The sequence below is a fragment of the Trichechus manatus genome, unplaced genomic scaffold (genome assembly GCF_000243295.1).
Source record: "Trichechus manatus latirostris isolate Lorelei unplaced genomic scaffold, TriManLat1.0 scaffold00109, whole genome shotgun sequence".
NCBI lineage: Eukaryota > Metazoa > Chordata > Mammalia > Sirenia > Trichechidae > Trichechus > Trichechus manatus.
Genome location: NW_004444045.1, coordinates 9,410,455 through 9,434,240, shown reverse-complemented (window position 1 = coordinate 9,434,240; position 23,786 = coordinate 9,410,455). Strand labels below are relative to the sequence as shown.

The 23,786-nt window shown below is 42.9% G+C and overlaps 1 protein-coding gene and 1 pseudogene across 4 annotated transcripts in view; one reads left to right on the top strand and one right to left on the bottom strand.

Annotated features, from left to right (window-relative positions):
• TACC1 (transforming acidic coiled-coil containing protein 1) overlaps positions 1-23,730 on the bottom strand; it is a 104,908-nt gene extending 81,178 nt beyond the window's left edge. For 2 of the 4 annotated variants that reach the window (XM_023737856.1, XM_023737858.1), the window contains exon 1: positions 23,615-23,730. In XM_023737856.1, the coding sequence (XP_023593624.1) occupies positions 23,615-23,691 (77 nt within the window). In that variant the 5' untranslated portion in view covers positions 23,692-23,730. The remainder of the gene's footprint in view (positions 1-23,614) is intronic. The other 2 variants (XM_023737861.1, XM_023737860.1) reach the window with 2 other exon arrangements.
• Positions 11,653-15,754, top strand: LOC101342946 (myeloid leukemia factor 2 pseudogene; annotated as a pseudogene).
• Positions 23,731-23,786: the final 56 nt, after the last annotated feature.

Here is a 23,786-nt window from a genome sequence, read left to right as displayed (position 1 = left end):
TTTTAATTAAAATAAAAATGAAAAACAAAGAAAAACTGTAATGCTTCTTGAGCACTGTGTGCCTAAGGCACATTTATCCTTTGATTTTCCACAAGACCACAATGGTAGAGTCTCACTTCCCCCCATATCCTTTATCCCCTTATTTCTTCTGGTAAAAGAACCCCCTGAGTTTTAGCTGGACCCAAGACCACCCAGTTAGAGACCACATTTCCCAGCCTTCTCTGAAGGTAGGTGTAGCACCTTGTGACTCAGTTCTGACTGGTTGTATGTGCAACGTGGTGGTGAGCCAGTTCCTACCAAGCAGAGGAAGACCACACTCAAGACTCGAGAGATGGTGGAGCATCAAGACAGAGCAGCCCGAGTGAGGCTGAGCTTGCGGAGTGACTGCTATGTGAGAGACATATACAAGCCTATCTTCTTGTGCTGTTGAATCATTGGGTCTCTTTGTTATAGCAGCCTCTCCTCCACATAAACAATACAACCTCCCACTGGGGTATTTCAGCATCTAAACTCCCTTAGATGGAAGTACAGCAAGAATCTACCTTCAATTTAACTCCACATCATTGTGAATAAGATTATATTAAGGTTCCTTCACAAAGTTATCTTGTATCTCAGTGGTATCTTTTTCCTACGGGCACAAAATTCCCCAACCATGAGACTCAAGCCTGCTATGTAGATCAACAGGCATACAATCCCGAAAATAGAACAGAGACTACCCTTCCCTCTGTTGTGATGACTTGAGTTGTGATACTACCTTTCTGGAAATTAGGCAGTTGCATCTTTAAAGATAACAGGTATGGACAAAAAAGCTAAAGAGGGAAAGATTCAATGCTTAGGTTCCTACAAAGATCAATTCTTCCAGGTAGAATGGATTTGGATATTGCACTAAGGATATTATCTTTTTTGGGGAAGATTTCTTTGCAAATAATTTGATTTTATAAATCCATAAATAATATCAGAAACCAAAAACCAAACCCACTGCCATCTAGGCAATTCTGACTCATAGTGATCCTATGGGATAGAGCAGAATTGCCCCATAGGTTTTCTAAGGAGTGGCTGGTAGATTTGAACTGCTGACCTTTTGGTTAGCAGCCAAGCTCTTAACCACTGTGCCACCAGAGCTCCATAAATACTATAACCCCTAGTAAATATGAATATCTTCCCAAACCAAAAGATAAAATAATAACTGACCTACATTCTAAAAATGAGTTAATCACTGTTGTTCTTTGCCTTTACCACTCATTGGTATTAGTGACAATTTCCCACACTCCCTCACAAAATACTTTTTTTAGAAACTGTTTCCTATGGACTCATAATTAGCCAAGTTATTTTCTTTTGTTATCTTACGGAACTACCATAAGCAAGGTTATTCCTACCCTGTATATCATCATGTATGATATAGTAATATCCTGGTATTTTCTTTTTACTTTGGCCAAGGCATAAATAGCTATTGAGTAGAAAGTATTTTGTTTTAAATTGTTTTCTGAACAAATGATAAACCACTTACTCCTAACCTAGGCAACCATTCCAAATCTCACAGAACCACAGGAATTTTTAGCTGGAAAGGACCTTTGTCAAAGACCACTGAGTTCAATATCCTCATTTTCAGATGAATCCCCATGATACTCGGGATTGCTGGAAGGTTACTCAGGCACCAAAGTCTATATAACTACCACCCACACTCCTGGGTGGATGACAGGAATTCTGGACTTTCTCCCCAACCCTAAAGGATATGCACACTTAGTATATGTAACAGAGATATGACTTCCCCCACAAAATTCACTTCATTGAAAAAGGCAACATGAATTATTTTATAAAATAAAGAATTCTTTTGTATGCAAATCATGTTGTGCTTTGTTTTAAAAGTATTTTAAAATACCTTTATTGCTTAAGGTAAAATAACGCATACATACATACATGTATACATTCATTCATTCATTCTACAGATTTCTATCAAATGACCAAGTTTTGCCAGGTACTGCTAAACACTGTGTTAAACAAAACAGATTCAGCTCCTGCCCTCATTAGTAAGCAAACACAAATATGTAACTTATAAATCGTCATGTATAGTATGAAAGTGCAGGGGGCTGTAAGAAGGCTGAGGGGTGGGTGCAGGGGGTGGTATGGATTGAATTGCATCCCCCAAAAAGATATGCTGAAGTCCTGACCCCAAGTACCTGTAAATGTGATCTTGTTCAGAAACAGGGTCTTTGAAGATGTCATCAGTTAAGTTTACATGAGGTCATACTAGAGTAGGGTGGGCCCTAATCTAATCTCAGTGCTGTCCTTATAAAAGAGAAGAAGAGATATAGAGACAAAGAAACACAGAGGGAAGACAGCCATGTGAAGACAGAGGCAGAGACTAGAGTGATGCGGGTACAAGCCAAGGAACGCCAAGGATTGCAGGAAACCACCCAAAGCTAGAAAGAAGTAAGGAAAGATCTTCCCCTAGAGCCTTCAGAGAGAACATGGTCCTGCTAACACACTGATTTCAGATTTCTAACCTCCAAATACATGAGACAATAAAACCCTATTGTTTTAAGCCCCCCAGTTTTTGGTACTTTGTTGTGGCAGCCACAGGAAACAAATACAGGGAGGACCACGGGAGATAAGGGAGTCAAGGGAATTCACTCCCAGGAAGTGACATGCCAAGCATGAAGGATGAGTAGAAATTAGCCCAGATGGTGAAGTGTGGGGTAACAGTGTTCCCAGCAGAGAAAACAGTCTATGCTAAGATGCTAAGGAGGGAAGGGGTCTCCGCTTTCATTCAATAGTGGCTAAAGCAAAGTGAGAGGGGAGTTGTGGCACTTTGGTTGGTAAAGTAAGAAAGCACAGATTACCTGGGGCCTGGTAGGCCACGCTAAGGATCACGGTCTTTGAAAAAATAATTTCAAAACAAATTTATTGTGCTTTAGTGAAAGCTTACAGCACAAATTAGCTTCTCATTTAAAAATTTATACACAACTTGTTTTGTGACATTAGTTGCAATCCCCACAATGTGTCAGCACTCTCTCCTTTTCCCCTTATACCCTGGATTCCCCATTCCTCCAGTTTTCCTGTCCCTTCCTGCCTTCTTGTCTTTGCTTTTGGGCAGGTGTTGCCCATTTGGTCTCATATACTTGATTGAACTAAGAAGCATGTTCCTTACGTGTTATTGTTTGTTTTATGGGCCTGTCTAATCTCTGGCTGAAAGGTGGACTTCGGGAGTGGCTTCAGCTCTGAGTTAGCAGGATGGCCAGGGGCCATAGTCTTGGGGGTTCCTGCAGTCTGTCAGACCAGTAAGTCTGGTCTTTTTTTTTTTTTTTTTTTTGTGAGTTTGAATTTTGTTCTACAATTCTTCTCCCACTCTGTCTGGGACCCTCTATGGTGATCCCTGTCAAGTGGCTGGTGGTGATAGCTGGACACCATCTAGTTCTTCTGGGCTCAGGCTGGTGGAGACTGTGGTTCATGCGGTCCATTAGTCCTTTGGACTAATATTTTCCTTGTGTCTTTGGCTTTTTTTTTTCATTCTCTTTTGCTCTGGATGGGATGGGACTAATAGATGTATCTTAGATGGCCACTCACAAGCTTTTAAGACTCCAGATGCTACTCACCAAAGTAGGATGCAGAACATTTTCTTTATGAACTATGTTATGCCAATTGACTTAGATGTCTCCTGAGACTATGGTCCCCAGCCCTCAGCCCCAATAATTCAGTCCCTCAAGGTGTTTGGATGTCTTGGAAGCTTCTATGACTTTGCTTTGGTTAAGTTGCGTTGACTTTCCCTATATTGTGTGTTGTCTTTCCCTTTACCAAAGTTAACACTTGTTTACTATCTAGTTAGTGATTTCCCCTCTCCACATCTCCCCTCCCTCGTAACTAGAAAAAATAAATTTTTGACAGTACGGAAAAGTACAAAGAAGAAAGGAAAACTTACACTTGAGATATAGTTACTGTTCAAATGTTGGTTGAGTAATATACTCTGTTTTTATATTTTTTCAAAGCACCTTTTACATTTGGAATCAAATCATTTATATTTTTCTACTCACTATCTGTCTTTCCCAACTAGAATTAAGCTCCATGAACACAAAGAATCTTGTCTGTCTTGTTCTGCCTGCTCAAAAATATTTGGTGACTGAGTGAATAAACAAAACCTTCCAAATCCTTGTCTTACGTATACACACACACACACACAAAACCAAACCAGCTGCCACGGAGCCGATTCAGGCTCATGGCAACCGCGTGTGTCAGAGTAGAACTGTGATCCATACGGTTCTCAAAGGCCTCTGGGTAGATTCAAACTCTCGACGTTTCAGTTGGTAGCAAAGCACTTAACAGTTCGCTGTACCCAGGGACTCCTTACATATACATAAGCATGTACTTATTTGGACAGATAGATACATAGAGAGATACAGATAGTTTTAAATATCACATATTACCCTCTGCTTGGTGAGTAGTTGTCTGCTACTCCTCCTGTTTCCATTATAACCCACTACTTCTCAGGGGAAGAAGAAGGAATCCCTCTTTGGAATTTGCCTCCCTACAGATCCCAAGGGTTCCAGTTTTCTCCCATCCCATGGTATCTGCATCATCTTTCTTGACAGTGCATAACATGCCTTTTTGTGTCTGTACATGATTTACAAAGCTCGTTCCCCACGGAGGGCTATTTGGAGGCTCCTTATTCCTCTTTATAAATGCAACAGTGATGAACAACCCTGTGCATACACCTTTTCACACGTATCATTATTTCTCGGGGTAAAATCCTAGAAGTGGGATTGTACTACTAAAACAGGAGCACATTTTACACGTTGACACATATACAGGAACCACCCTCCAGAAAGGTTGTAATGAGACACATTTTTAAACAACAGTGTAGGAGACAGCCTTTTCCTAAATCTTAATCAACACTGAGTTCAGACAATCTTATAAAACTTTACGAACAGGCAGAAATAAGATGTCATTTTTTGTTTCATTTGAACATGTTTGATCACTGTTATGGATTGAATTGTGTGCCCCAAAAATGATTCCCAGTGTTGTGTGATTGTCCACTGTTTTGCGATCTGATGTGATTTTCCTACATGTTGTAAATCTACTCTGTCCTATAGGGTTGCCACATGGCAACGAGTTATAGTTTTTGTTTTTGTTTTTTTTTTTGGTTTATGATGCTAATGAGGCAGGATTAAAGGCAGTGATGTTAATGAGGCAGGACTGAGTTTACAGGATTAACTTGTATCTTGAGTCAATCTCTTTTTTCTTCTTTTTTGTTATTTGACAACTTGTTTATTTTCATTTAATGATATAGTCCCTATTTTAATAAATACAGATTTACGTTATCACTTTTTTTTTTAAATTTTATTGTACTTCAGGTGAAGGCTTACAGAACAAATAGTTTCTCATGAAACAGTAGTACACATGTTGTTTTATGACATTGGTTAACAACCCCACAACATATTAACCCTCTAAATTCTCAACCTTTTTTTTTTTTTTTTTTGGTGAAAATACACATAGCCAAAGATACACCGTTTCAAAAATTTCTACATACACAGTTCAGTGACATTGACTACGCTCTTCCAATTGTGCTGTTATTCTCATTTAAGATGAAGGGTTACAGAACAAAATAGTTTCTCATTTAACAGTTACTACAAATGTTGCCCTATGACAATGGTTAACAATCTCACAACACATCAACAATATCCTTACTCAACCTTGGGTTCCCTATCACCAGCTTCCTTGTCCCCTTCTGTTTTCTGGACCTTGTCACTGGACTCCTGTACCTCGTTAGTCTCATTTGGTTTTACGGGGCTGTCCACTCTCAGGCTGAACAGTGAACCTCGGAGGTAACTTCAACACTGAGCTAAAAGGGTGGCTGGGGGCCATACTCTCGAGGTTTCACCAGTCTCCTTTAGGCCAGTAAATCTGGTCTTTTTTTTTTGTGAGTTAGAATTATGCTCTACATCCTTCTCCAGCTCTGTCGAGAACCCTCTGTTGTGATCCTGGTCAGAGCAGTCAGTGGTGGTAGCCGGGCACCATCTAGCTGTACTGGACTCAGTCCGGTGGAGGCCTTGGTAGCTGTGGACAATTAGTCCTTTGGACTAATCTTTTCCTTGTATCCTGTTCTCTTTATTCTCCCTTGCTCCCGAAGGGATGAGACCAGTGGAGTATCTTAGATGGCCGCTCATAGGCTTTTAAGACCCCAGACAATGAGTCAATCTCTTTTGAGATATAAAAGAGAGAAGTAAGCTGAGAGATAAGGAGACCTCATGCCACCAAGAATGAAGAACCAGGAGAAGAACTTGTCCTTTAGACCTGGGGTCCCTGCGCAGAGAAGCTGCTAGACCAGGGGAAGATTGATGACAAGGAACTTCCCCCAGAGCCAACAGTGACAGAGAGCTTTCCCCTGGAGCTGGTACCCTGAATTTCGACTTCTAGCTTCTAGACTGTGAGAGAATAAACTTCTGTTTGTTAAAGCCAGTTTGTGGTATATCTGTTCTAGCAGCACTAGATAACTAGACAATTACTAATGAAGTTTGAATATACTTTAACGTTTTTATTGATTCATTGATGATCTTCCTCCCTACCTCCCTTCTTTGTAAGTGTATATTTAAGTCCTATTCCTTAAATGGGTAGTACTAAACGGACCAGCAGCATCAACATCACCTGGAACCATATTAGAGATGCAAATTCTTGAACCCCACCTCAGACTTACCCAGTTAGAAACTCTGGGCATGGGGCCCAGCCATCTAAGTTTTCACAAATGCTCCAGGTGATGCAGATGCCACTGAAGTGCCTTAAATAATTGTTCTTTTTCAGTCAGACACCCTGTAGACCCTCTCACTCTATACAAGAAACAAGTCTTCAACACCCAAACTAGAGACAAAAAGCTTTTGATCAGCAGTAAGTTCAATATTTCCTCCTCAAAATAGTATTTGTGGACTGAACATCACTATTTCCTTTCCTCCAAAATATTCTGAGTCATCTTAACAAAAGTCATGAACCCACAGCACCACCAGCACCAAACTCATAGCTGCCAAATTATAGCTGTAAGAGGTTATTTACTATTCTTGTCTGCCTAATATCATTCTTCCTTCTTCAGTAACAATCCATGTTTTCTATGGGGACCCACCCCTTCCCACGCTGGTACATGTGGCTTGGAGATCCTGGCCCATCACCCCACTCCCACTGCAGGGATGGGGAGTGACTCAAGCCTGACTAAGCAGCATATTCCACCCTCTACTCCCCCACTCACTGGCCACTGCACTTGGTTCAGCAAAGGGCACATGGCCCAGGCCCATCTCAAACCTTTTTTACTACTACCCCGTGCTGTTCCTCTGTCAAATCCTGCCCTTTGTCAGGATTCTGAAGAAAATTCAGCACTCTGAGGGTGGGAGACATACTAGAAGCTGCCCACAGGAGCCACCTATGAGAGAAACGGCCTCAGCAGGCATACCAAGGGGTGGCTGAGCCCGATTCAGCCCTATCAGTGGACAGTACATGCTGAAATGTGACTCTGCACATGATGGGCGTCTTCATTCGTCACTGACCTCTCAGTTCAATAATCCCTTTATTTAAGATGCTCTTTAAGCCTCAAGTAATGACAACTGGTGGACACATTTCCCAGGCTGGTGGGTGCCAGCAATGGATACACGGAGATTGTGTGGCAACATTCTTCAGGCTCATTCCACGGCTCCTGGTACATCTGTTTGGTAAAAAGCCGCCTCAGGGATTCCCAGAATTCACTCCCCCTCGCCAACACCATTCAGGGCCAAATTTAAAGAATTTCCCTAACTCTCAGAGATACTATGACTCCTTATGCTGGTGTCTTTCTTTTCTCTCTTTAGATGTTGATTCTTCCCAATTAAGATGTTCAAAATCTTATCTTCAGCATCCACACTTTCATTAAATTCACTCATTCAAAATTGTCTACTGAGTAGCTCTCAGTATGAGCAAGGCACGCTGAGGGAACCGCTCGCTCTCTGAACTTGCCATATAAAACAGGCACATTACGGACAGGATAATGCGAGGAACCAATTTGTTTCACACATCCCAAGCCTCCGAGTGACAAAAATGGAAGAAAGCTCAAGTATGACCAAAAAAGGAAACAATATGATTCAGCTGCCACACAGAGAGTTTTCAAATGTGTGAAGGGAAAGAGTCTGGGGGAGGGGGAGAGAGGAGGGAGGGAGAGAAAACCTGAGGGCGGTGATGTCACTGACTGCAGAAGAGAAATGTGAACTGAAATCCATGCTCCCCTCACAATTATTCAGAAGGCAGGAAAGCTACTGCTCTTGGGGAGATATTTTTATGCTGATAAAAAACGCAGCATCAAAACAAACAAACAAAAAAAACCTTCTCTGCTTTGTAAAGGACGTGAGAAATATGGGCTTTGACACTGTCGGCTAAGAGTACTCAGAGAGCAACAAGACAGCCCTGAATAGGGCTCTTCAGCTCAGTAGCAGAAACCATAGTTTTTTGATATCTCTACATGCGAAATTGTCACTGCTTTGTGAGGAAAGACGTGTGGGAAAGTCAGGGCTGGTAGCACAGGGCGCAGGCACACTGACACTCATGTGCACAGACACAGTCTCACACACCCACAGTCACATGCATACACACACAGTCACACACATACAGACACCCAGTCACACACATACACAGGGTCACACACAGCCACACACACATACACAGAAGCATACACACAGAGTCACACACTACAGTCCCACCGCAAGACTCCCTCCCCAGCCCCACCAACCATTCATACAGTGCTATGGAATCAATCAAACAAGACAGACAATTATGAGGGGTATAAAAACAATTTTTTATTTAAAAGAAAAAGACCATAAACTGGAAAAGGATTACCAAATGAGAAACACAAGGGAAACTAAAAAATTAAACAGTCTAGGCCCAGGGCAACAAACACTGAGAAAAACAGATGTTGGTAGAGCCAGTCAATTGCGTGTTGGAATTGTTTGGTTTTTGGTCTCTGAATAATTTTCCACTCTTCATAATGAAGAATTGGTGTCTTGCTCTCTGAATAAAACCTTCGGCTACTCTACAGATTTGCCTGCCAGGACCTAGAACGGCCACCAGAGGGCACCAGAAAGTTTTGTTATACATTTGATCAACAAATGGCTTTTGAAGAGAATTTCTTCAAAATTTGTCTATCTATAAATATAAAAAAGTCATAATAAGCTCCACTTGCATCTAACACAGGCATTTTATAATGAAATTTACCCAGCGAACAACAAGGAGGGGGTAGATTTCCAACTCCTCAGAAGCCACAAAAAAATATGCTCTGAATCATGCAGTTTGGAGTGAAGAGAGATACCACATCCATGAGTGGTAGAGATACCACATCCATGAGTGGTAGGAGCCCAAACAGCATAAGAAAAGGAAAGTATCAAAAATTTAAATGTCTTCCTTTTAATTCTCCAATTTCTTTTTCCCCCACATGCATAATTAGTATCAGAACGGCTTTCTCATTTTATCCCACCCAGCAAAGAGTTGGTTGAAGAAATGGTCTTGCTCCCTGCAGGCCAAGTGGATGGTGGCTGGTGCCCTCTGGTGGGAAGACTGGAGAACAGAGCCTTCTACTTGGCGAGAAGCAGGAAGGAGGTAGAAAATGCATGAAAGAAGCCCACTCCAGTGAATGCTACATCTGTCTCTCTCCCTCCCCATTACTGCCAGGTATTCCTGAAATCTGGGCATATTTCTTCACTTCTAATCTCATCCTCAAAGGACCCTACCAACCTTCACTCTAGGTGTCAACTATAAAGGTGGCCCGTGTTATTCAGGAAGGAGCCCTGGTGGTGCACAACTGTTAAGCACTTGGCTGCTAACCGAAAGGTTGGCAGTTTGAACCCACAAGCTACTCTGAGGGAGAAAAGACCTGGTGATGTGCTCCCATAAACATTACAGCCTAGGAAACCCAATGGGGGCAGTTCTACTCTGTCACATAGGGTCTTTATGAGTTGGGACTGACTCGGCACCCCTCCCCCCCGCACAACACCTTACTCAGAACTGGTCTTGTGTTCCCAAATGTCATTCCTATGAGCCACTGGACATTTATCAGTAGCCACAGCATCACACACATTTACCCAGACGCTCCACTGCCTGAATCTTACACGGTCAACACAGGGCTCGGGGGGGCCAGTGGTAGGAACTGCTCAAACCCAAAAGGGAGCCAGAGAGACAGCATTTCACCCAAGCTCGCAATCACACATCTGGTGTTGCACTGCAGAACCGTGCTAGAGGCTTCCCTTCCCCTGTACCCTGTGTACACAGGTTTGAAAAGTCAAAGAAGGGGACTGGGGAAGGGGAAGATAGGAGAAGATGCTATTGGAGAAATGCTTAGAAGATGATGTCTGGCATCGTATCTTCACCATGCCTTCCTAGTTTTGTTTTCTCAAACCCTTACTTAAGAACAATGTTGATGTAGTCATAGAAACATAACATTCTGTAATGGTTAAGAAAGCAAGACTCGCAGACAAAAATAATTCAGCAAAGAAACCCAGGAGTCTCTTTGCTCTGTGTAAACGCATAGTAAATGGGGTTTTATCTACAAAATGGGCTGGACAATGTTTTCTCAAACATTTGCTCTCCTGAAAGTATGCTATCAGAAGAGGAAGAGCCATAAAAACTTATTTTATTGCAGACAAACAGAAGCCTCTGCTGGTTAATGAGTTGCCTGGGTGGCAGACCCGCTCTGGGAATGACTGGTAACTTTGTCTGCTCTGCTGCAGCCAGGACTATCAGACCTGAATCCCCTGTCACCATTTATTAGCTCTGTGACCTTAGTTTCTTCAACTGTTCCAGGACTCAGTTTCTTTATCTGTAAAATGGAGACAATAATACTCACTTCATAGGGTCCATGAGAGAGTATATAGTCACCAGGGTCTGATACTCTTAATTCTTACATATTGTGTATATGTGTATTTTCATGTAGAAACAGTCTATAAAAGCTACATCTTACAAACCAGAGACTTCATCAGCCCAAGACCAGAAGAACTAGACGGTGCCCGGCTACCATCAATGACCACCCTGACAGGGAACACAACAGAGAGTCCCTGATGGAGCAGGAGAAAGGTAGAGTGCAGAACTCAAATTCTAGTAAGAAGACTTAATGGTCTGAATGAGACTGGAGGAACCCCGGAAAGCATGGTCCCTGTATTCTCCATCAGCTCAGGACTAAAACAATTTCTGAGGCCATCTCTTCAGACAGAGATTGGACTGGACTATGAGACATAAAGTGATACTCGTGAGGAGTGTGCCTCTTAGCTCAAGTAGATACAAGAGACTAAATGGGCAGCTTCTGTCTGGAGGTGAGATGGGAAGGTAGAGAGGGTTAGGAGCTGGTTGAATGGACATGGGGAATCAGGTGGAAAGGAGGAGTGTGCTGTCACAGCATGGGGAGAGAAATTAGGGTCACATAACAATGTACATATAAATTTTTGTATGGGAGACTAACTTGAAATGTAAACTTCATTTAAACTACAACAATAAACAAAAAAAAAAAAAACACACACACATACAAAAGTTACATCTTATTATCAAAGGATCTGTGACCCAAAGAAGTTATTAGGAGCTATTACTCTAAAACAAAACATCTTTGCAAGATTTCTGAGCCCTCTCATCCTTACTTCCGGTATACCATGCCAGCAGGCTTATTATGGGGACATGCAGGATGAGGTAGATGTATGGATTTTCTCAGAAAAAGAGCAATCCTGCTTTCAGGTGAGTAACTACATAACATCCCCCAAATCTAAGAAAATATAATTTATTTTGCTGTTAAGGATTGAATCCCACCAAAATATGTGTTGTAAATCCTAACCTCTATGTTGGTGGTTATAATTCCATTTGGGAAACGGGTTGTCTCTGTTATGTTAATGAGGCAGGATTAGTGTAGCATGTATTTTGAGTCAATCTCTTCTGATATATAAAAGCAATTAAATGCAAACTAGCAAGCAGAGATGGGGGAAGAGAGATGCCAAGCCACATGAAGATTACTCAGAGGCAGAAGCTCAAAAGAAACAGGGACCTTCCTCCAGAGCCAACAGAGAGAGGAAGCCTTCCCCTAGAGCCAGCGCTCTGAATTTGGACTTCTGGCCTCCTAAACCGTGAGAAAATAATTTTCCGTTTGTTAAAGCCATCCACTTGTGGTATTTCTGTTACAGCAGCACTAGATAACTGAGACATTTGCCTAGAATTGTTATTAATAACATTTGCAGCAAACATACCATAGGATTGATTACTGTGAAATTACACTATGTACAGACAAAAGAAAAATCACATCCAAAGTATCCTTAACCGTAAGCATTCTGAGAATGAATAAATCCCAAAGTGAGAATTTTGTGATTAATAACTCTCCAAGTAAAAGAGTTTCCACAGGTAAAAGAGCTGGAAGATAAAGGAAGAGTATAGAACAGTAGTTTATCATTTGCCATTCCTTATAAAAATCTGCTAGTATTTTATATCATAAACCTGTTGCCGTCGAGTCGATTCCAACTCACCGCGACCCTATAGGACAGAGTAGGACTGTCCCATAGGGTTTCCAAGGAGTGCCTGGTGGATTAGAACTGCCGACCTTTTGGTTAGCAGCTGTAGTGCTTAACCAGTATGCCACCAGGGTTTCCACTTTATATCATATTAGTACCAAAAATAAAGTCTACACTGTCCAGGAAAAGCATAAGCCTGACAAAGCATGCAGATGACCTGGGAGCATTTGACAGCGCCTCCATTTCTGCAGAGGAAGCTAAATTGCTTACAGTGAAAACTTTAAAATGGACTGAAGATTGACAGCTGGTGTAAGATTGTATGATAAAAGCTCAATTATGAATGTCCTTTTTTTCCACCGTCACACATCCCCTCCATTCATACTGCCACCTTCACATGCCTGCCCTTCTGGCAAATGTCCTGCCGCAAACATTATAAATGAATATTCAGACTTTATACTTTTAGAACTGCTTTCTTCTGCTGGTGTAGATTCCCATATAAATAATAAAATATATTCACAGTGTCTGAACATAAGTAAGCAGTCAATAAATATTTGTTCAATGAATGAGTATAAAAAGAGAAAATTAACATTTGTTGAATGAATGAGAATGACAAAAGAAAAACTATCAAGGGTTAAAAAAAAGGGAAAGAAACCACTGTACCACCAGGGCTGCTAAGACAAGATAAGGGGTTGAAAAAGGCAAATCTAACCTGGCTGTGCTGCTTGTGGGCGAGCAATGAGGTGCTGGGAGAATCAGGGGAAGCTGTGGTTGCAAGTACCCCCATCATCTTTTTGAGCCCCTCTGTCAGAATACTTGTCTCCAATTCAGTCTGCAGCTATCCATGACGAACCCTTCTGCTGAAACCATCTATGGCTCCTGGAATTAACTCCAAACTCCCACATGCCCATAAAGTCCTCCCTGCCCGGCCCTCATCCATCTCTCCAGACTCACTGTCTCCCCAACCCTCCACTCCCTTTCACATTTACCCTACCCACCTACTACAGCCAAGCCTTCACCATTTCCCAGATATGCCCACCCCATGACAACCCGAGGCTTTCACACATGCTTTCCTTTTACCTGGACCACCCTCTGACCTGGCAAACTCATCCTTCAAGACTCCTTCAAGGGTCAGTTTCTCTGGGAACTGGTGGGCTCCTTGCTGCCTGATCTCTGAGCCTCTGACCCTCACAGTGATTATCAGTTTCCTGCCTCCTCTGGGGGTGAGAGAATGTGGGGGCGGGGTCCTCCCCATATCTTGGTCCTTTTTGAATACTCCGTGCTCTAGTGTCTGGCTCACAGTAGATTCTCAGCAAACTTCTTGGGGCGGAAAGCCTGGCTGGGGCGGGGAAGGAGGAGAACAGAGAAGGGGAGTTTCTGAGGCAGCAAATCCCCTCCTAAAGGCAATCTAGCATGCAAGGCTGGCTGACTGTCACCAGTAAAGAGAAAGAGCCAGAAGAGAGAGAGAGAGAAAGAGAGATGGCAAAAACAAAACAAAACAAAAAAATCACCCCTCTATAGCCAGAGTGAGCTTCCTTAGAGCAGGGAGCTCCGCGTTCCACGGTGATGTGGGACTGCACCAGTTCATTTCCGGACCGTGGGTTTACAAATTCATGTGTCCCTACAGCCCATTCTGGCTACTAGCCGCTCAGACTTCAGATGATTCACTTCCCTAGTTCAGGATACCAGCAGCTGTGCCTTTCTTTCTTTTTTTACCCTCTACTTGATTTTTAATTCTGAACATGTACCAGCTGGGAGAGGCTGTGGTGTAGGGGTTGAGGACAGGGCAAGGCCAAAAGAGGCAAGAAATTATGAAGTAAAACTATATATGATTCCAACAACATTCTTTACTGAAATGGAAAAACTAATCACCAACTTTATATGGAAAAGAAAGATGCCTCAGGCGGCCAAAGCAATACTGGAAGAAGAATAAAGTAGGAGGCCTCACACTCCCCAATATCAAAACATATTACTGCTACAGTTATCACAAGGGCCTGGTACTGGTTCATGACAGACACACAGACCAGTGGAATAGAGCAGAGAAACCAGAAGTAAGCTCACCCATCTACGATCAACTGGTTTTTGACAAAGGGTCAAAGTATATTCAAAGGGGGAGGAAACAGTCTTTTTAACAAAGGGTGCTGGTGAAATTGGGTATTGACTAGCAAAAAAACGAAACAGGACCCATACCTCACATCATACACAAAAACTAACTAAATGGATTAAAGGCCTAAATGTTAAACCTAAAGCTATAAAGTTCTTAGAAGAAAACTTATGGACAAACTATGAGACCTAAACTTTTTTAAAAATAAACTTCAAACACAACTATAAATGCACGAACAGCAGAAGACATATTAGATAACTGGGACCTTACAAAAATCAAATACTTATGCTTATCAAAAGACTTTATCAAAAGAGTACAACGACACAGTTCCCTAGGCCGAGGTGGGGTACGGAGGTGGCCGCTGGCAGCTGCAGGAGGCGGCCTGGGAGGCCGAGGAGCTCAATCCTCGTCCTGGCGGCAACTCCTGAGCCTGCACCGCACCGAAAGCCGAAAGTGGCCAGATGGGCAGCTGAGCCCCGATTAGGGGGCCGTGTGTAGCCTTCTGGAGCTAATGAGGGACGTGGAGCCTAAGGATCCCATGCTCCTGATGGACCCCTTTGCCATTCACCGTTGGCATGTGAGCGGTATGTTGTCAGGTGGCTTTGGATATAGCCCCTTCCTCAGCATCACAGATGGCAACACGCCAGGCTCCAGGCCTGCCAGCCGAGGGCTGTCTCTCCCTTTGGGATGCTGGGAATGTCGGGTGTCTTCTTGGACATGTTTGGAATGATGAACGACAAAACTGGGAACACAGAACACACGACAGCTGGAGGCAATTGCCAGACCTTTTCCTCCTTCACTGTCATTTCCTACTCCAACATGGGGGATAGTGCCCCCAAAGTCTACCAACAGATGTCAGAGATGCGCTCAGCACGGGGCAGATCCAGGAGACACCGAGGACTGCAGGGGTCTTGGACAGTGGATTAGATCCGAGACGGGGCTCCCGTCTTCCAGCGCCCCAAAACCACCACACCGGGGACACAAAGAGCGGCAGGACTACATCAACTTGGACGAGAGTGAGGCCACAGCATTTGATGATGAGTGGAGGAAGGAGACGCCCTCTGAATTTCCAGGGCATGAGGCTTCAGCGGGTGGGGGACAAAGGGCCGAGGGGCCTCCCTGCCTGGTTTTACAGGGACATGAGGACTCCTCCTCCCGACAGTCCCGCCACTATGACTGGTGAAGGACCCAGGACCGCAGCCTCTCTTGTACAAACTGTGAGAGGCTGAGAAATCAACCCCTGACATAACTTTTCTGTCTCCAACTCCCACCCCCAATTTAATATTACATTAATAGGCAAGCTGCCCCCACCTCTCCCTGGGGATCTCAGGGAGAAGTTTTCATGGCTCCTTTTACCTATTTTTCTTTATTTAATTCCCTTACCATGATGACTCCTTCTCCCATAACCGCTAACTTGATTTTTCATTTTGTTGCTCTATCATCTCACCTCCCCCATTCTGCCCCACGCATGCAGTGAAGGAAGGATCTTTGGGGGTAAGCTCTTGGCCCAGGAGCCTCCTCCATCCCTCAGCTGTCCTGGATCTTTGTCCACCTCTTCCTCAGAGCCCCTGCTACAGGGCCGTATCCCTTGTCCAGAACTGTGGTTGGAGAGGGCTGGCCTCGTTCCCAACTCCTTCCCCTCTCCCCTACCCATACACATCACAAAAATCTTCCTCACACCCTTCCCTGCCTTTATTTTCGATCTGTGCAATTTGTAACCAGGTGTTTATGGAATAAAGACTAAAAAAAAAAAAGTAAAAAGACAACTGACAGACTGGGAAAAAATCTTTGGGAACAACATATTCGATAAGTGTCTAATCTCTGAAATATATAGAAAACTTCAGCAACTCAACAACAAAAAGACAAACAACCCAATTAAAAAATGGGCAAGAGACATGAACAGACACTTCCCAACAAACACATGAAAAGATGCTTGCGATCATTAGCCATTAGAGATGCAAATCAAAACTACGAAATATCGTCTCACCCCTCCTAAAATAGCACTGATCCAAAAAACAGAAAACAATAAATGCTGGTGAGGATGTGGTGAGATTGGAACCCTTATCCAAGGCTGGTGGGACTGTAACATGGTAGAACCACTATGAAAAACAGCATGGTGCTTCCTCAAAAAACTAGAAATAGAATTACTTTATGATCCAGCAACTCCCCTTCTAGCTATATACCCAAGAGACCTAACAGAAGTGACACAGACACATATACACCTATGTTCATTGCAGCACTATTCATAACAGCAAAAAGATGGAAACAACCAAAGTGCCCATCAATGGATGAATGGATAAACAAAATATGGTACATAGACACAATGGAATATTATGCAGCCATAAAGAATAATGATGAGTCCTTGAAATATAACATGGATGAATGTGGAGGACATTACGCTGAGTGAAATAAATCAATCACAAAAGGGCAAATATTGTATGATCCCACTTTTATAAAAAGACAAGAATAGGTATACATACAGAAATCAACGTTCATTGCTGGTTATCAAGGATGGGAGGGAAAGAAAGGGGGAATCACCCTCTAGATGGTAGACACTTGTTATTTTTGGTGATGGGAAAGGTAATACCAAATGTGGGTAAATGTGCACAACTTGACCAAGGTAAATAATGTCACTAAGAAGTACAAAAGAATCAGGGATGTTTTTGGTAAATGCTATAATATACACAATTTTGCAACAATAGTGACAACGAACAAAAATATGTGCGTGGTTAAATGGGTAGGTATGTAGGCATATATGTGTATAGGTAGGTATATATGTGTATATACATGTGCATGTATAGGTGTATCTATAGGCATACCTATATACATGTACATGTGTGCTGCATATGTACTCATATACATATGCATATATATAAAATAAAGCACCCAGGGGACACAGCTACGGATACTTCTTAGACATAACCAAACATCTTGCAGGATTCGGTTTTCTGAATCTAAAGGCTAAGACCATAGTCTTGGGGGACAACTCGGTCAATTGGCATGATATAGCTCATAAAGTTTATGTTCTTCATCCTAGTTTGGTGAGTAGCATCTGGGTCTTAGAAGCTTTCAAGTGGCCATCTAAGATACAACTATTGATCTCTACTCATCTGGAGCAAAAGACAAGGAAACCAAAGATTCAAAGAAGAAACTAGTCTACAGGACAAATAGCCTACATGAGCCACAGCCTCATCAATCCTGAAACCAGAAGAACTAGATGGTACCTGCTTACCACTATTAAACATTCTAATCAGGGACACAATAGATGGACCCTGATAGAATGGGAGAAACATGTAGAATAATATTCAAATTCTTAAAAAGTCCAGACTTATTGGACCAGTTGAGACTAGAGGAACACCTGAGACTATTGCCCTGAGATACACTTTAAATTTAAATTGAAACTACTCCCAGAGGTCACCTTTCAGCCAAATAACAGATTGACACATGAAATAAACAATATCTCCTGTGAGCGCTGTGCTCCTTAAAAAAACAAAAAACAAAAACATCTATGTGAGATCAAATGGTCAATATTTACCCTAAAGCAAAGATGAGAAGGTAAGGGGGAGGGGCAGGGAAACTAGATTAATGGAAACAGAACTACCAGAATGGAAATAATGAGAATGCTGACACATTGTGAAAAATGTAACCAATGTCATTGAACAAGTTATGTAGAAATTGTTAAATGGGAACCTAATTTTGCTGTGTAAACTTTCACTGAAAACACGATAAAATACTATTCAAAAAACAATATATGAATTCCCTTAGTGTATCTATCTTAGATAGAGATTTATCCCACTTTTTAAAGACTTGCAGAGAGAAATTCTTCTCCCCATATTAACTCTTCCTACTATTTCAACTACCCTCAGAAGTTGTATCTAAACTCAATGTATACACACGAAAAATCCCCTTGCATGCAACTCAAACTATTTCCTTCTGCATTGGCTTCACTGGAGATGAAGAGCAGCCAATCAACATCCCCTTCCTAAAAACTATATATTTTCACCTCTCTCAGATCCCTACTGCATCTAATTCACACACTCTGAAAGGTGCAGGGCAAAACACTTGAGATTTCAGAAACTCCTCCTGATTTTGCCACTGGTCTATTCCATTATTTTATATTTCAAGTGCAAACCAAGATCAGTCTAGAAATTTAACTAATAAGAATCCACAACAGGTGCACATCTTGTACTCCAGGCAGGCAAGCTAAACAAGCACTAGATGAATTTTGTTACACATCATATTCGCTAATGAAGAGTAGGCCCTGCTTTGTGTTGTTCTTCAAATCTCTGCCAACAAATCATTTACTACACCTAGACCCATCCTGATCACAATGCCAAAAATAATCAACTAAGCAATCACTGATTTCAAACATGTCACTGAACTACCTTTCAAACATTTCACTAAACTACCACATCCCCAAATGCATTCCCATCCTCTTGAAAGTGCATTTCTGGAAAATGGACATTAACTGAGGAAAAAAACTGACTCAAAAATGTTATTGCCTCATTTCTCTAAGAGGCCTTGCTGCATCAGTACACAAGTCAACCTTCTCTTTGGAAGAACCTTGCATAACATCTGGTTCATAAATACATATACATGGAAGTGAGTTAATAATAACTCATTCATTTACCGAGCACTTACTAAGTGTCACCCAACCAAAGCCATTGCCTTCGAGTCAATTCAGACTCGTAGTGACCCTATAGAACAGAGCAGAACTGCCCCATAGGGTTTCCAAGGAGTAGCTGGTGGACTCAAACTGCCAATCTTTTGGTTAGCAGCCCAGCTCTTGACCACTGTGCCACCAAGGCTCCTACCAAGTGCCAGGACCTGTGCTAATAACATATGCCACTTCAAAAAGTAGACACAATTATTATTGCCATTTTAAAAATGCAGAAATTTGTCCAACTTAAGAGTGAAATAATTATTTCCCAAAGTTCCCTGAGCTAAGCTAGTAAGTGATCTACCCGGAATTCAAACCCAGGTCTGCTGGACTTCAAGGCCTTTGTTCTTAATTACCGTAATGTGCAGCCTCCCTGAATAAATTAAGTGAAATGTGCCCCTAGCCTTTACCAAAGCCAGCTGATTAGTTTCCTTGAGTTTGGGGACAGGACACAGCTAGAATTTTCAATAACAATGAGTTTTATCTTAAAATTAAACCTGTTGCTGTCGAGTCGATTCCGACTCATGGCAACCCCATGTATGTCAGAGTAGAACTGTGCTCCATAGGTTTTCAATGGCTGATTTTTTGGAAGTAGATCTCCAGGCCTTTCTTCCAAGGTGCCTCTGGGCAGACTCAAACTGCCAACCTTTTGGTTTGCAGCTGAGCGCGTTAACCATTTGTACCACCCAAGGACTCCGTCTTAAAATCAGACGTTTCTTTTACAGCTCTAGTTGTTTATATTTCACAACAGACTTCCAAGGGGAGAGGAGATATTTACCCAGCTACTTTTAATCCCTGATTAAATTATTCTGAAATATAAATTGTGAACATTCTGAAACACAGTTTCTCCCTCAAAAGACAAATGCAAGTATTAATGTATTGCCCATGTATTTATTTTTTTAAAAGGAACAATAGATTTCAAAAAATGCCAGGGGCTGAGTAGGAGAACTCCCTTGAGGTCACTGTTATCCACGGCAGCCATATGTCCGGCAGGAAGTCTGCAACCGGGTGATGATAACAGTGAACCTCCCACTTTATTGGACTCTGGAGAGACTCGTGGCTTGTACATCTGAACAAAGCAGTGCTTGGATAAAAAGCACATCTTTTGCTTTTCATATATACTACATGTGCGGAATCTCCTATTTTTAACGTGTCTTTCACCTGGTATGGGCCAAGTGGTGTGCAAAGGTTCAGTCACTGGTAAGCAGAGCCTGCACACTCTGATGAGCCCGATAATCCCAGCACTGACTACCCGTGTTTATGTGCTTCTGGACGTACTCTTCCTGGTGTAGAAAGGGCATCCCCAGGCTGTATTCCCAGGCGAAGACCAAGGATGGACTTTTATGCTGATCATTTTTGTGCAAGCTTTTTTAAATGCAGAACCTCATTGGAGAGAGATCCTTAAACTATGGCCAACCTTGGCATAATTTAACAATTGACAATCAAATTCCTCACCCTATCAGCTGAACCCTACACAGAAAACACTGTCATTTCTTCAGCATGCTATAAGTGAATGATTCCCATATTTACTCTCAAGTTACACAGTCAACTCTGCCACTCATTTACAAAGGTTAAAGTATAATCAACTTTCATCCTTGGCTAAAACAACATATTGTTCAGAAATAAAACTACAACTTGTTACCGTATATACATGATCTTATGTCATCCTCAGAACAGCCCATGAAGTAGGTACTATTATTATTCCCCTTTGAAAATGAGGAAACAGACACAGAGAGGTGAAGGAACTGATAAAAGATCTCCAACTGCAAAGGCACAGAGTCTAGAATTGAACCTAGGGCTACCTGCCTCCGAAACTCATAACTTCATGTCCGTGTTATACTGCCTCACGGGTTTGTTTTTTAACAGTTAAATCAACTTTGGTAATTCCTTCTTATTAAGCATTGCTAATTCAGATTTCTCCTTTATTCAGGGAGAACTAAAGAAAAAAAGGGGGTGTGCATTCTGATAGTTGAAAAAAAGTTTGACTGTTTCTTACCATAGTCCTAACTCTAGGATGGGCGGGGGGCAGCTGCAGCATGGGGCTGGAGTTAGACAACTCGAGTCAACCACTTTTCAGCTGTGTGATCTTGGAAAAGTTACTTCATCTTTCTGTGCTTCACTTTCTTCACCAGGAAAATGAGGACAAATATAGAAATTCACTCAGTGTTATTGGGGGTTACTGCAGCACTCAGAACAATGTTTCACCCACGGTAAGTGCCTGAGTGTTTTTATTATTATTATTAATAAACTGCCTGCACTCAGTATAGATTATTGTTGTTAGGTATTGTCTAGTTGGTTCCAACTGATAGCGACCCCATGTACAACAGAACAAAACACTGCCCGGTCCTGCGCCATCCTCACAGTCGTTGCTATGTTTGAGCCCATTGTTGCAGCCACTGTGTCAATCCATCTCGATGAGGGTTTTCTTCTCTTTCGTTGACCTGCTACTTTACCAAGTGTGATGTTCGTCTCCCAGGACTGGTCCCTCCTGATAATGGGTCCAAAGTAAGTGAGACGAAGTCTTGCCAACCTTGCTTCTAAGAAGCACTCTGGCTGTACTTCTTCCAAGACAGATTTGTTCGTTCTTGGGCAGCTGTGTTGGAGGAAGACTCATTAACAACCTGTGATATGCAGATGACACAACCTTGCTTGCTGAAAGCACACAGGACTTGAAGCACTTACTGATGAAGATCAAAGACTACAGCCTTCAGTATGGATTGCACCTCAACATAAAACAAAAATCCTCATAACTGGGCCAAAAAGTAACATCATGATAAACCGAGACAACACTGAAGTTGTCAACGATTTCATTTTACCTGGTACCACAATTAACACCCACGGAAACAGCAGTCAAGAAATCAAACAACACACCACATTGGGCAAATCTGCTGCAAAAGACTTCTCGGAAGTGTTAAAAATCAAAGACATTACTTTGAGGAGTAAGGTGCGCCTGACCCAGACCATGGTGTTTTCAACCGCCTCATATGCATGCAAAAGCTGGACAATGAATAAGGAAGATCGAAGAACAACTGACGCCTTTGAATTATGGTGTTGGCAAAGAATATTGATTATACCAGACTGCCAGAAGAATAAACAAATCTGTCTTGGAAGCAGTACAGCCAGAACGCTCCTTAGAAGCAAGGATGGTGAGACTTTGTCTCACATATTTTGGACACGTTATCAGGAGGGACCAGTCCCTGGAGAAGGACATCATGCTTGGTAAAGTGAAAAAGAGGAAGATCCTCAATAAGATGGATTGACACAGTGGCTGCAACAGTGGACTTGAACACAGCAAAGACTGTGAGGATGGTGCAGGACCAGGCAGTGTTTCATTCCGTTGTACACAGGGTCGCTATGAGTCGGAACCGACTCCATGGCACCTAACAACAGATTAGTGATCACATAAACATCAGGAGACACAAATACATCAAGCATCTGGATATTCAGGGAGCTACTCTGCCTTGCAAGGATGATCAAAAAGTCCTCCCATCGCAGGCTGCCTGTATGCGATAGCTAAGTGTATCCTTCTCAAACTAAATAGCTTTGGCATTGGCTGAATTGAAAAATAAAGAGTATGGATTCCTTGGCATTACCTCACCTCCAAACCACACATACACTCTAAAAAAATTAAAAATTCAAAGGCTGTTTGGGTTCTCAAATCAACTTGTCTTTTTTTCTGCCAAGTGTTCTGGATCACCTCTCTGGCAAGCAGCATGGTCTTTTCAACTGTGGGACTTCCTCTAAATCGCGTTCTCTAAAATTTCCCTCCACAGCTTGCATTACAGTATTTGGTGTCCCCAATTGCTTCTGTCCCAAAACAAAAGCCTATTGCTACTGTTACAATACAGCCCTTTTTCTGAGATCATCACGAAGCCCTCAGAGCAAACAAGAGAGGGAGTGCTTGTAAGCAGCAAGCATTGCATCAAATTCCCGTATCCTGAAGGCTAACGCGACCCGAGTCATCTTTGAGACTCAAGTCTTTCTAATATCTACATCTGTCTCTAAGTAGCTCTGCCCCGCGAATGTTTCAGAGTCCTTGAGGACATGTGCGTTTTCCTGCTTGGACAAGTGCGGAACAACTCCGGGTCCCCTTATCCCGCCCGTGCAGAGAGGACGCCAGCAGGACTGCACTCCCGACTGGGAGTCATTTTGTTGCAGTGGGGTGCGAGCGGGACACTCCCCAGCGTGGCGCCACCAGGGCTCCGCAGGGTGAGGCTCGGGGCGGCGTGTCCTATCAGGCCAAACCCGGAGCCCTCGCGCCCCCGCTACCGCGAGTGGGAACCCCACCTTCCCAGCCCCTCTGGGACCAACGCCGGGCGGTTCCATTCCGGGCTGGCACGCACACTCCCCAGCAGCGGCCCCAGGGTGGGCTGTGGGACTCACGCGGTCTCTCTGGGTCTCGGGGGCCTCTCCCCGGCGGGTTCCCGGCCCCTCGGGCTCTGAGAGTGGGCGCCTCCCATCGCTCCGAACTTGGCACCCAGGCTGCGCCCTCCGCGCTCTCTGGCTGTCCGCGCGACAAGGACCCGCTGGGCGGGGAGGAGGCGGGGGGGGGGGG